The following is a 14,567-nucleotide window of genomic DNA, read 5'->3' as shown; positions in this document are numbered from 1 at the left end:
TAATGGTTAGTGTAATATCACACTGGAAAGGTTGCCTGAGAAAAATAAAGAATATGTTGGACTTCTTTAAGATACATAGGTGGTAAACAACATAGGATATTATATGCTTTCTGCTGGGATAAGCATGGCATAGATTATAGCTAGTGTTTCATTCTAGTGTTGTGATTATATCATTTACAGGGTATACAAACTGTTTATAACACTGAAGAAGGTCCAGAGAATTATGTTTTTGTAATGAGTTGGATGGTCTGGAAATTTGCTTTACCTTATGATAGAATAAAGGTCTTAAGTTTCTTGGTGTGCAACAACTGAGCTCTGACTTTGGAACCTAGTGCTTCTATCCAAATCCGTGTCTCCACTCTATTTCTTCATCAAAACAAACTTTTGCATTAGTCATATGAATAGAGTAGTCATAGAGGTGAATCCAGGCATGCAGCAGGCAAGAGAAAAAGAGGCTAAAAGTACTAACAATAGCAGCCAGAGACAAACACATTTGTCATGCACACCATAAATGCACATGGTTGAAATTACATAAGGATAAATGGAAAGTCCTACTCTTACAAAGAACGCAGAACAGCTTTTGGCACATTCAATTGGAATTCACCCCTCAAGTCCTTCTCATGAAAAAAACATAATGAAACAAATGAGCCATTTCATACTTCCCGGAGTCTCTTGTCCTGTAGGTAAATGTGAAAACCCCTTATTCTATTATTTTTACGCTGACTTTTAAACAGGCTCTTCATTTCCACTCTCACTTCCTTTCCTTATCTCCCCTCCACAGGAGAGGAAGCCTATGCACCGCTGAAATCTTGTGATAACTTTTGTTTAGCATAACTGTACATTTTTCAATGTACTGTAGGTCACTTCTGGTCACTTGCAGTTGCCAGATACAAGCATAGAAAAAAATGTGCAGGTTATAGCTACTGAACTGCAACTGAACTGTTTGTGAGGAAACAACAAAAGTGATCTGAGAAGAACTGCTGAAGATCTCAGCATATGAGCCTTATTGCAGTGCTTAACAAAAAAAATAACTCTCAGATGTATTTAAATAAAACAAAAAAGGAATACTGATGTTTAAAGTATTTCTGCATAAAACATTGATTACAATGTTCGATATTTAAAAAAAAAAAGTGGGAAGCATGCAGGAAAAGCTACACAATTTATTCAACAACTAAAGAAAGCATGCTGTCGGCAAAGGCTTAAAGAGCTCCATCTGTTTCATTTAGAAGAAACAAAAACAAGAAGTGACTTGATTACAGTGTGTGTAAGTATCTTTACAAAGAGAAAATACTTGGGTAGCAAGAGGATTTTTCATTTCATGTAGAAAAGATAATGAGATGCAATAGCTCGAAGTTGAAGACAAAAATTTAAATAAAATATTTAATACAAACTTCTAAATCTGATGGTGATCAGTATGCCAGCGAAATTCTGGCTGCTTCTCATGCATTCAAATAAGGATTGAATGCTTTTGGATTAACTGTGTGCTTTAATCAAAACTAAGTAATTACGTTCAGTACAAGGTGGTTAATGGCCAACATTAACTGCCTTCTGGTATGCAAACATAATGTAAAGCATCTATGGGTTGTTACAAGACTTGCAGAATAAATATGTCCATCCTGTAGCCCTCTATGTGTCTTTCCTGGGAAAGCATTAAAAGAATTCTGTGAGCCAGATACATTCCTGTGACAGCAATATCCCATCCTGAGACAGCTGAGCTCTGTAGCATCATCATCATGTGATGTGTATGTCCTGTTCTTGGAGGTTCATAAGGTTACGTGGATAACTGGTGTAAGTTACTTTTCTACTGCTACCAGAGCAAACAGCCTATGCAATTCCATTTCTTGCCTGGCTATAAAAGTGACAAGGGAAAAAAAAAATATCATCTTATAAAAGTTGTATAAACATCTTTACAAAACATCACTCTGCATTTAACACATTTTCCCTCCTGCCTCATCTGATCTGAGCAAGCAGATTGATCTGGTTGATCTACTATTTAAGTGAAGAGAGTGGGCAGTGGTGCAATGTCCCCGCTATCACCACCACAACCCTGAAGCCCAGTACGTATGACACTGCCATTGCTAGCACTGAGCCACTACTTCGGTGTCAAGGTAAAAGCAGGTAGTTAAGGACTTATCTAGTGGCCAGTTGGATCTTAGATCCATAGAATTATAGAATGATTTGGGTTGGAAATGACCTTATAGACCATCTAGTTCCAACACCCATGCCATGGGCAGGGACACCTTGCACTAGACCAGTTGCTCAAGACCCCATCCAACATGGTCTTGAACACTGCCAGGGATGGGGCATCCACAACTTCTTTGGGAAACCTGTTCCAGTGCCTCCAGTGCCTCCAGTTACCCTCATGGTAAAGAATTACTTTCACGGTAAAGAATTTCTTCTGTATCTTTCTTCATTCCTTTTAGTTTGCCTTAATTTTAGGAATGGTGTTGTTATGCTTATTAATAAGAGGAGACAGAAAAAAACAGTATAGAATGAACTAATTATGACCCTAGAGTAAGGCTGCTGTATGAAGGAGTATAAGGCAGAGAAGTGTGTTTGTAAGGAGGTACAAGGATATTAATTACTCACATATGGCCAGTTATTGGTGGCGAAATAAACGTAAGACCTAGGAAAAACAGTTTTGGAGTAAAAAAATGGGAAAACAACAAATGACTAACATATTTAAAATGCCTCAAATATAGAAAAATCAGTAGTTCTAGGGAGTTGCAGAACTGAGAAAGATAAAGATATGAAAAACAAACAAACAAACCCCAAACAAAACAAAACAAAACAAACAAAAAACTCCCCAAACAGGACAAAGAAGAAGGCCAAAGAGTGAAGAACCAAAAAAAAGTCAACAGGATACTAAAGAGGACACCAAATAAGGCTCCTACTTAGTGTGATCATACTAAAACTGATAGTGTCATATCTTTTTATAGTATGGCTCTGTCAAAGCAAAGGATGCCCAAAGATAATTGTTTCACTGGCTAAAAACAAAACCCAATACGCACTGGGAAATATAATTTAGTATTAAAATCTCAGATATAATATTATCTGGTATTGCAAAAGCAGTGTTGAACAACAGACTTTCTAACATCAGTGATTTGGTAGGTTTGTTTTCAGAAGAGGAAGAGTGTACTATAAAAAAAAAAAAAAAAACAACTAAATAAACCCATTCTTTCATAAGATGCCACTTCCATTACTCAGATTTGTTAACAGAATGTCTGGGAGGGATAGAAAATGTGCGCTGGGGAAGTAACCTGGAGGCACATTTTTTTGTGTCAGAGTTTATTCAATGATTGCTCATGTCATAACAGAAAATTTAGTCCTAAGAAGTTACGTGAGGCAGTTATAACTGAAATTCTGTCCTGATATCCATATGTTATTTTTACTGGTGCAGTCAGATGTAAAAAGTAAAAACTGCACTCATTGTGCTAGCATATTAAGGTTCATTGTATGATGTCATCCATGACCTTAACATAGAAAAAATGTGGAGTTAAGGAAAAATATGGTTGATTTCTCAAGGTAACACAGGAAAACTAAGAATTTCAGCCATGTTTTCCAGAGTTTTCTGTGTGCATTTCAAGCACTGTATGAGATGTTCTAGATATAACTGTTTTTCTTTTTTTTTATTTGATGAAATCCTCCTAACAACTGATAATTTTTTTAAATTGAAAATCAAACCTATTCATATAAAATAATTGTTACAATTTATCTAAAATTAATTAAACACATAGTCACACCCAGAAAAATATTAATGAATGTTCTACTTACATTATATTATGCGTGACAGCTGACATCACTATTGAAAAAACAACCATTATATCTAAAATAAATGGGATAAACTGAAATAGAAAAATAATCTCATAACACCTTCAGTAGAAAAAAGATAAACTAAATTCCATGCAAGATAATTAAAGTGTTGATTGAAGAATTAACTTATCTTTTGTCAGATGGTTACAACTGGTATTATTCACCTGCCAATTTAAACCAATCATGCTTAGTATTTGCAGATAGAAAACTATTGGAGAAATGTGCCATTTAATTTCTCACACACACAAAAAATTAAGTGACTGGAAAAAACAATTGATTTGTTTTTCTTTCATGCAATTCAGTAACTGTTATGTATTATTTTATCAGTTTCTTTATGCAATGTTATTCGCAGCATGACAGAACTTAAACAGACTTTTCTGCACTCTACTGCTCTTTTTTTTTCCCTTTCAAGTGTTGAATTCCTTCCAAGGGAAGCAGGTTCTCTTACACATGAGATGGCAATAAATACTCTCTAATAACTCAGAAGTGCATAGTGAATAAATTTATTTCCATATATGCATAAATACTGCTTATTTACCCAGCTGCAGGAAGCCTGCCCTAGGCAGTGTTTGTGGCAACCAGCAGCCCATCTGCAGTGCTCCAGATGAGCAGAGCAAAGGCAGTCAGCCCTTCACTCTTGTGCCATCATGGTCCACTATGACTCAGAGCTCTGGAACTAGGAGCCAGGAGCCAGGGAAACATCCCTCCCTCTTCAGTCTTCAGTTTCCAGGTTTTGGTTTGGTTTGAAAAACCTTACTGCCTTGGCTGGAGATCAGACACAGTCATGCTGTTTAAATGAATTTGCTCATTAGGGACATTACAGAAAAGAAGATCTGGATTTTGGGCTGCTTCTTTATGGGCCATAAGGGACAATTGATGTGGAACACTAACCTGATATATGGATGCAAACAAGACTGGGTTCCTGTGGCTGACTCTAAAGATAAGTGAGGAACAGTAGATCACAGACTCACATAATAATAAAAACATTTAGTTTGGAATAGACCTCCAAGATCATCAAGTCCATCTTTTGACCAATCATCACCATGTCAATAAGTGACATATCCAGTTGTTTCTTGAACTCCTCCAGGGATGGTGACTCCACCTCATCACTGGCAGCCTTTCTAATGCTTGACAACCCTTGGTATGAAGAAACTCTTCCTGCTGTCCAACCTGAACCTGCCTGGTGCAGCTTTAGGCCGTGTACTTTCATCCCGTCACTAGCTGACCAGGAGAAGAGGCCAACCCTCACCTTGTTACAACCTTCTTTTGGGTTGAGGTAGATTTCTCAGACTGGTTTTTTATCTTTGATTGTTGAGGACAGGACTAGATATGTTTAGCACAGAATGGAGAATTGACCAAGTCAGTAATTTTACACTGTGCAGTTGTCCTGATGTATGTGTTAAGTAGCAGAATAGTTTTTGCAGGCTTACTGAAAACAAAGATTAGAATACCATAGGAAAAGAGTGGACAGGAAAAGATTTTCAAAAGCACAAAGAAAGGTATGTCCTTCTGTCTTATGACTGAATGAGTTGAGTTGGAAGACACTGCACATCCTTTTATAATTTTGGTTTTTGAATGTTCAGTGTTGCACTGAGCTCTTGTTTAGCCACAATAGCTATACAAAATTCCTAAAGCTCAATAGTATGAAACATCCTAGAGGAAACTATATAGATCTGATCTTCAGAAAGCGTATTAAAAGTCTTGCAAATTTATTTAATCTGTTGTGTAAAGCCTAAAGACTTATTTAAGTCAACATGTGACTGATGGTAGAATCTGACTGTTGATTCATACTGTTTCATTATAATAATAAACAGGCAAAACTTAAAGGATCATTTTGCAGGTATATAATTCATACAGACCATGATATAAGTGAAGAAGTCAGATTAGGAATGTCATGCATAAAAACTACAACAAACTTCAGTGCTAAGTGCTAAGGTAAAAGTCACTTTGGAAACATGGTTTTTTCTACCCAATATTCATTGGTGTCACCTTACTAGCATAGGGATCACTCAGACACATATGGACACTATTGAAATCTGTTTAATTTATAATCTCTTCTAAAATTTAAAATGGGTAAAGGGTTTACAATGAAGAAAATATAATAATAATGAACATCATTTATTTAAGATTTAAAAAAATATCTTTTCATCCCAGAACAGTGACTACAAAATTCTTTTATCCCGATGTCTTACACTACCAGAGAAAATCCACTCAAATCAAGTAAGCGGTCAGTAACCAACACCTCATAAAATTGCCTTCTCTTTCTGTAGCATTGATGAATTCAATACCATCCCACCTGATTGATCCTTTGCTTCAAAGTATCTTACTACTTCAGGGACTAAAGGTGTCCTCTTGTTCAATATTAAAATTTCTTACTTCACCTTTCTTCAGGTTTGGTTAATGCCCAGAATTAACTAATCTGGATATGTTGAGCAAGTTTTTTTCTAACCTTTGAGGCTAGTCAGGTTTACAGACCTGGACTGCCTTTACCTATCTCAGCTGCCAGAGGTTCTTGAAACCTCACTAACTAGCAAAATCGAACAAAGCATTGTGAGGGAGGAGGTGGCAGTGCTGCCATTTGTCTTTTTGTCCAGTAGCTCTTTACTGTGGGATAATTACTATGATCCTGTGTATGCAGATTTCCACAAGAGGGCACTTGAGAGAAAGCTTTGATTGAAGAGAGAAAATATTTTTCCTTGTCTTTCTCAGGAGCTGCTTTTCTCTGTCTGCCTATCTTGCACAGAGTAAAGGAAACGCCATGCAGCAGGTTGCAAAGGCTTCCAGTACTCATCCTTCCCATAACACAAAAATGCTTTTGGAAACAGAAGCTGCAAGAAGATTCCCTGGTCCTCTCAGGACTCTCTCAGCTGTTTTGGTTGCTCCTACCCTGCTGGATTTCGTCAGCAGGAGAGTTTATCCCACCATCCAGGCCTTCTCCCTGCCATACACGCAGCATTGCCTCTTTCTAGCTCTGTTCCCAGGGAAGGACCAAGCTCTGCTCCCTATGGTGCACCACAGTCAAGGCCATTCAAGCAGGCAGCTGTCTTCCTCCTGTCCAATACTTCCCTTCCAGCAGAGCTTTAGTGCACAAAGCATGTGGCACCAAACGATATTGATGCCGCCAGGCACAGAGCTAGTAAACAGCAAAAGAAACAAACGACCTGACCTAAGACAATTTATACCCAACCAGTTCAGATGCTAAAGATTAACTTTATTTGGAAATGAATTTAAACATGCTAGAAAAAGAAAAATGTGTTGAAAGAAATAGAGAAATATAAATCAGTCATATACATTTACTTGATGTTTTCAAATTTCACTTCCTTGATCAAGTCTCATCAGAAGAATACAAGGTATTATTGACAGGGCATTAGCAGATCTGCTGGTGAACTTTCTAACTTGTTCCTCCATGCAATCAGAGCTAACTCTTCTTATGAGCTAACTGTGCTGTTAATGGCACTTTTCTACATTGCTTAAATATTAAGAGGATAAACAAGCAGTTCCCATATATACACTGTGTTTCCTATTGCCCTTAAAAAACTGAGTATATCACTGCTACTACGACCACTGTTTGCTTTTCTTAGAAGGTAGGACCTCAAATATACAGTATTTTGCATTGAAGAATCTTTCTAGGGACACTGAAGCAGCTGTTGAAAGACTTGGAGAGTAGAGTAGACCTAATGAGATCCACAATGACTGACTATGAATTAATTATACAAACAGCATGAGCATAGATGAAAATATTCAATGTAATCAGGAGGGTTGTTGTCCCTACTTCTAATTCCAGTCAGTAGAGTGTTGGATTTGCTTTCTTGAAGGAGCTGTTCCATCTCACCAAAAAAAAAAAAAAAAACCAAACAACAACAACAAAAAAAAACTAATATGAGATCAACAGCACATATTCACATTTTTGATGAGAAGTCTCTCACATAGGAAATGCAGGAGAAAATAGAGCTTTTTCACAGTGGCCTATTATGCAGTCATATGACATTCTATGACTTCAATATAAGCTTCAAGGTATGTATTAAAGTCTACTTATAACTCATTTGTAACTTTTTAATGTTGACAGATCCTTAATCCTTTTTGTCTTGAAATTAACAGTTATATCATTAACTAACTCTTTGCATCAATATGAATCTAGGATTAGAGTTCATCCCGAGGAAAACATACTCTGTCCCAGGCTGCCTTGGTGACACACACACATTCATTTATAGTTCTGGCTCTGTAATGTGGATTCTATCATATCCCAAAGTAGTGTAGTTGTGTTTTCAAAGGAACAACTTTCCCTGCATATCCTTGTTCAAATTGGCTGTTAGCAACTTACTACAGAAAAGTTAGACATTTTCCATTTTGATTCTAGCAGTATAGCACAAAGTTTTCAAAGCTCCTTCTTTTAAATTATTGCATTAAAACTTCTTCTCTTGTATAAACAAATACTTCGTAATCACCCATGTTATTCTCAAAATTGATATGAAATAGACACATACTATGCAAACTCATGACAGCAAAGACAGTTATCAAAGTAAAAAGGAGAATAAGATCTTGTAGGAAATAGGGCACATCTCAGTTTTGTAACGCTGAATAATATTAGAATATGTTTGCATGAATCAAGAAAACTCACAGATGTCTATGGATTCTGCAACTATTATTACTTTCACAGATTCTAAATCTCTGTGTATCATCTTACATTCCTTATGTTCCATTTGCCTATTTTTAACCATTAACAAAATATGTATGAAGTGCTCCTAAACTGTCACTGGTGTTACTATCAACCTGAAATATTCTACTTCTAACCTAATTTTGCCTCCTCATCCTTCACTGATTTTTTAACTTTTCTCCATAATAAATCCATTTCATTTTTTTTTCTTTCCTTTGCAATGGTCACCACAGATTTTGAACTCTTGTACATATCTGTTTAACTTTTTATTAAAACACCTACTAACTGTGTATGATTTCTTAGACTGCCACTTCTTGTCTTCCTGTTAGCACTTATGATTAATGATGCTCCATTTGCCCCTCTGAAATCAGCAGCTTAAAGTCAAGGTGTTCCAGCATAGTTGTTAAGATGGCATATTTTTTGAGACAGTTTTATTGATTTCCCCATGATCCTGTTAGCTGCTTCTGGCAGAAAGGAAGGCCATGAAGACTATTCCTGATGCAAGAGATATTTTCTTAAACCTGTTAGACACACAAATAATTGTGCAATTTACAAGTTATTTGTCATGAGGATCTATCTGATGGCAACTTTCTTGAAGAGAACAAAGTGCCCTCCTACTAAAATTGTGTTTGTTCTTTCATCTCAATCAAGTATGGCTATGATAAGATCTTCTGAAGAAAAATATCACCAGCTATAGCTACTTACTCACCTGTGTCTCATAGACTGGGTGTTTTTTGAACATTTTTTTTGATAGGCAAAATATGGTTTTACTTTCTATTAACTAATCAAATAGTGAACATACGCTGCTTTCATTTTTTATCATATCAGGAGGGAAATGAAAGCAGATTATCAATCACACAGAAAACTGAGTTGAGTTTTTTTCATTAATGTTAAAACACTGAACAAAATGCAATTAATTTCAGAAAAGAAAATAAATAGTTTAGCTATTTAATGCCTTTCCGAGGTTAAAATAAATCTTACCAGTGAATCCTGGAGGACAAGCACATATGTAGTCTGCAACTAGGTCTAAACAAGTTGAATTGCTTTTACAGAAGCCAAAAGTGCACTCATCAAAGTTGATTTCACAGTTCAGACCTTCAAATCCTTGGTTTGAAAAAAAAAAACAAAACAAAACAAAGAAGAGCTTTACATTATTGAGCTATATTTGTGCCTTATTTGTCTTAAGCATGTCTTTGCATTAATTGTTTTTGATTTACTCTTGTAAAAAATAATCTTAAATTCTTATGGCAAGATCATTCTAAAATCTTTTTCTGCTCCATCATTACTAGAAAAATGCATTTGTCCACCCAATATACTATAAAAGGAGTCAACAAATGAAAATTATAAACAAATTTAGGATTTTGAACTTATTTTGAACTTTTGTTTTAGCAGAAACTTAAGAATGTATGTATCTGCTGACATTTTGACAACACTGGAGATTAAGTGACGCTGAGATTTGGACATTTGTTCTCAAAATAAAAGTCAGCTCTTAAAATCAATTCTCAGACAGTTACTTCTCTATTTTTCCTTTATTTCTTTCACAGTATCACAGAATTATCAAGATAGAAGAGATCTTCCAGATCATCCAGTCCAACTGTCAACCCAGCACCACCATAATCCCCCCTGAATAATATCCCCAAGTCCCACATCCAAACGCCTCTTGACTTCACCACCTCCCTGTGAAACTTATTCCAGTGCTTAAACACTCTTTCAGTGATCTTTTTTTTCAAATATCTGATCCGAACCTACCCTGGTGCAACTTTAGGCTATTTCCTTTCACTTGAGACATGGCAGAAGAGTCCAACCCCCACCTCACTATAATCTCCTTTCAGGTAGCTGTAGACAGCAATGAGGTCCTCCCTAACCCTCCTTTTCTCTAGACTAAACAACCCCAGTTTCTTGTGTCACAGTGACTTTTAGCAAACTCAGAAGTCCAACAGTGTTTTTCTATAGCTGATTGCTAGAGAATCTCCTCTCCAATCTCTGACATTTTATGCTCTTGTAAATGTATTCTAATTCATGGTCATGCTACAAAATGACTATCATTAGTGCTGTCAAAGGCCATGGCTGCAGGAAGACCATGACTAATGCTAAGCTATTGGCACCCTCAGTGCAAGGCATATTCCCGTAATTTCTCAAACGGACCATGGAACCAATTTTCACTGTTCCTTAAGTCATAAAACTTTAGAATTACCCTTAATTCATTAATAATGTATAGAGTAACAGTTCTTATTTGCATTTGGATTTTAATCAGCCTCATGTCTCACAGGTAACAAGTAAGCCACAAAATTGTCAATGTGGATGCCGAGATTTATTTTTTATAAGCTGGCCAGGCAGACTAAACAGCAGAATGATCTTTTCCAAGGTTAATTTTCAGCTACCTTCCAATATCTGTTTTGGCTTCTAATTTAAGCTAACTAATTACAGAGGTTGTACTTATTTGTGGCAATTTCATCTTTCGTGATGAGTTTCTGAAGTTATCACCACTGGAATGCTGATAATAACATATGCATACCTGAAATATTGTAAGCTATGAAATCAGCTCCCATGAGCATATGCTTAGAAAATAGTAGAATTCAAAGATTAAAATCAAAAAAATTTAAAACATAGAAACAACATAAGAGATTTGTCTTATTTTTAACTAAAAATCTAAATAAAATAAATCTAAACCTACAAATATTCAGAAAATACATTTGTGAAAGTATTTCGGAATGACAATGTAATTTTAAATGTTTTGAAACATTTTACTTTGACTACTTTTTTCTTGATATCACTCATTTGTTCATAGAGTTTGATAACACTGAGCAGTGTGCATTTTTAAGAAAACAGACTACAAGTGCTAAAAATCACATTATTTTTGTCTGTGAAAGTTTTAATAGATTTTTGTACTGGAAACCTTTTAAAGTAATTACTATCACCATTGTCATTTGCTTGCTATACTCAGAAAGATCCACATTAGTAACTCAGGTTGAAATAGTTTTTTTGTAAGTTTATTGATTACATTTTCTCTGGAATTCATGCACTTCTCATTTATCTTTTTTCCACTCCTTCAGACTGTGCTGCAATCACAAAGTTCTGTCTGAAAAAAAGGTAGCACTTCCAATTATATCTGTCTCCTATCTTAATGGGCATGGTTGTTTTGGTGGACACATCAGTAAGGAAAGATGCAAATGAGACTTTGGAAAAGAATTAATAACTTCCATAGAAAGGAAATTTTAACAATGGCTTTGAAGACTGTCAAAAAGATGTTTTGCAAACTGCAGACAGTTTTGAAAATTGTCAAAGATAATAAAAATTATTTTCAACAATTTACCTTCCGGGCAAAAACAATCATAGCTGTTGACATCATTCTGACAGACAGCACCATTCAAGCAGGGAGCGGAATCACACTCATTCATTTCTGTTTCACAGTACCGACCTGAAAAACCTGCAAAGGAAGTAAGATAAGTTTTGATTTTCTTCATTGTTATGTGTGCTATTAGCATAAAAATGGTAATTCAAATGTTGTTCTGTATCGAAAACAAAGAGGTGTTATGATCCATATTCCCCTGAAAAAGGAAATCTGAAGTTAGGGCTTCTATGTTTTATTTACAAGAGTTAAATTTTACTGAATTCTTATTCAATATTTTAAATATATGTCTTTATTGATGGAATAAAGCAATAAATGAAGCATGAAGAACTACCAGAAAGCAAGAGGACATTCATAGCAGTATGCAAACTAGATAGAAATTTTCAAGTGTTTTGACTATATTAGAGGTTTTTTAGTACTTTTATGATAAAATCACAAAATGTTTTGGGTCAGCCCCCAGGGGAGCTCTGTGAGGGGAAGGTTGTGATAATTTATCTTTGGTTCTCACTATACAAAACTTCATTATTGGCAATAAATTAAATTAATTTTCCTCAATTTGAGCCCCCTTTCCCTGTGACAGTGATCTCTCTGTCTTTTTCTCTACCCATAATCTTTTTAATCTTTCTTCTTCCCTCATGCTGATGAGAAGACAGGGTGAGAGAATTGCTGCGTAGGGGTCTGAGAACCAGCCAAGGTCAGCCACCACACACGTATAGCTTTGCTCTGTTTTAATTTCAAATATCACCACTAATCTTTGCACAATCACTGGCACATTCTCTTTGAGTGGAAGAACAAAAACATATTCAAATCATTATAGTTCCTAAAATGTATTAAAAAAATCCTTAAATAACATAAAGCAGTTCCTACTGAATGTTTTTATTCTCTTCTTCTGTTCCATTTCTTTCCATGTACCTTAGTGCAATTATTTAAATGGAGAAAAAGTATTCTTTTTTGGATGAGGTTTCCAGGTTGTGAAAGATGTGACACACTGTTAAATGGAGGTTTACTTATATATTTTTTACTTTCTTAAGAAACGATTTTTAAAAGTGCTAAATACAAATAAATCAATAAATTAGAACGATTGTATATGCTGGAAAAGAAAGATGATTTTATATATTTTCTTCTTTTTTTTTTTAATGTTGCCTCAATCTTATCTCATTTAGAAAATAAATTTAAAAGCCTTCAGAATCATCATGAATTGACAATCTATGATGCATTTCTGAACACCAGAAAAAAAATTTCTATAGAGTTGATATTTATGTCAGTAAAATGATGACAAATGTAAATAAGAATGCAATGTCCTAGCTCAATCAGCATATAAGTCCTTTCTCCTCTTTTTGCAGAATTTATTTATGAATTCTAATATAAGGGTAGGTTTTCACATAGGATACCAAGCACAACCTGAACAGAATACAAGAGGAATAAGACATCAGACATGCTTTCAAAAATCTCCTTTTCATTCTTGTCTTAGACTGAACTTATTTGGAAGGCATCACACAATCGCCAGTATTTGGATTATTCTGGATTAGTTAGTACCACACATTTCCAAGGATTTTACCTACGTATCAATGAAAAGGTAGAAAATTTGAAGTAGTTAGTACACTGATTGCAGAGGGTACAAATAATGTAGATTATTAGGAAGTAAATTGTAATTTTGTTCCTAATTTAACAGTTGCTCTAATTTATCAGCATTGCTAGCTGTGCCATTATATTTGGAAATATGATTAGTCATTACTTTTTGATATATTACTAAACATTGATGATAAAAGTATCATCTATAGAATAGATTTTTGGTTAAGGACAAATTATTTTTCCAAATAGCTTTCTTCCTGAAGTGAAACATAGTTTCCACTTGCAGATATAATAAGAGTAAAACAAGCAGTCCTGTTCAGGTGGAAGCATTGTTAAGGTCAAACCAGGGAACTCCACACTGCCCCTTCCAGGTCATTTTTTGTCATTCTTTGCGTTGTGGGGCTGACCTCAGTAACCTAGGATTTCCCCCCTTATCCTAAATTCCAATGTCCTTTATTTTCCTATGACTTGGATATTTCATAACAGTGTTAATTTTCCATAAAATGGAAGTATTGAAAAATTAGTATGTAGAATTCAAGTCCTGAATTAAATGTGTCTAATTTAGCTTTCACTATTAATCAAGTTTCTGCATTAATTGGTTATCTTTACTAATTTATATCTTTAACTGTTGATTCTACTTTGTGTATTTTAAGTGTAGCCTTTAAGCCTATTTTCAAGATCAAAAGTAAACCAAGATCTGAAATATTTGAATTTAACTGTACTCCCAGGAAGAATACAGCATGGAAACAAGCTAAATATGGCACTAACCCTTCATTCAGCTTAAATACATGTCTATGTATGGTTAGTTTCAGTTGTGATCAGGTGAGCTTTCTCACGCTAAATCCACCCTACTTGCATTGTTTCAATATCAAAATTACCAGCCTGGCTATCTTCTTGAAAACAAGAGACCTACTGTAAGGTATTATGAAATATAGACTGCAAAACTTCAGAGGATACTAGTGTAGATACTTGTAACATGACTGTTTGGACCATAAAATACTCAAGGTTCCAGCCTGAAAAGTTCTGATCACCTTTTTAATGCCCTTCTCTGACCACTGGAAAGGAAACAAAAGGAAAATAAACTCAAACCAACCAAATATCCCGGTTCATTTGAAGTCACAGGTGATTGCATAGAAAAACACTAATGTTGGTAATTCTATGACTACAAATCCCTTTTAG

The 14,567-nt window shown here is 35.2% G+C and overlaps 1 protein-coding gene across 1 annotated transcript in view; it reads right to left on the bottom strand.

The window, feature by feature from the left end:
* LOC114059280 (protein eyes shut homolog) overlaps positions 1–14,567 on the bottom strand; it is a gene marked incomplete at its 3' end in the record, with an annotated part of 607,760 nt that overhangs the window by 411,095 nt on the left and 182,098 nt on the right. Inside the window, exon 12 of the mRNA XM_027887535.1 lies at positions 9,449–9,571. Within this exon, the coding sequence (XP_027743336.1) occupies positions 9,449–9,571 (123 nt within the window). The remainder of the gene's footprint in view (positions 1–9,448; positions 9,572–14,567) is intronic.

Source organism: Empidonax traillii, unplaced genomic scaffold (genome assembly GCF_003031625.1).
Source record: "Empidonax traillii isolate 1590-97213 ecotype Southwest subspecies unplaced genomic scaffold, ASM303162v1 scaffold214:size757588, whole genome shotgun sequence".
NCBI classification, from domain to species: domain Eukaryota; kingdom Metazoa; phylum Chordata; class Aves; order Passeriformes; family Tyrannidae; genus Empidonax; species Empidonax traillii.
Note: the sequence above shows the minus strand (reverse complement) of the source record. Positions and strands in the feature narration are given on the sequence as shown.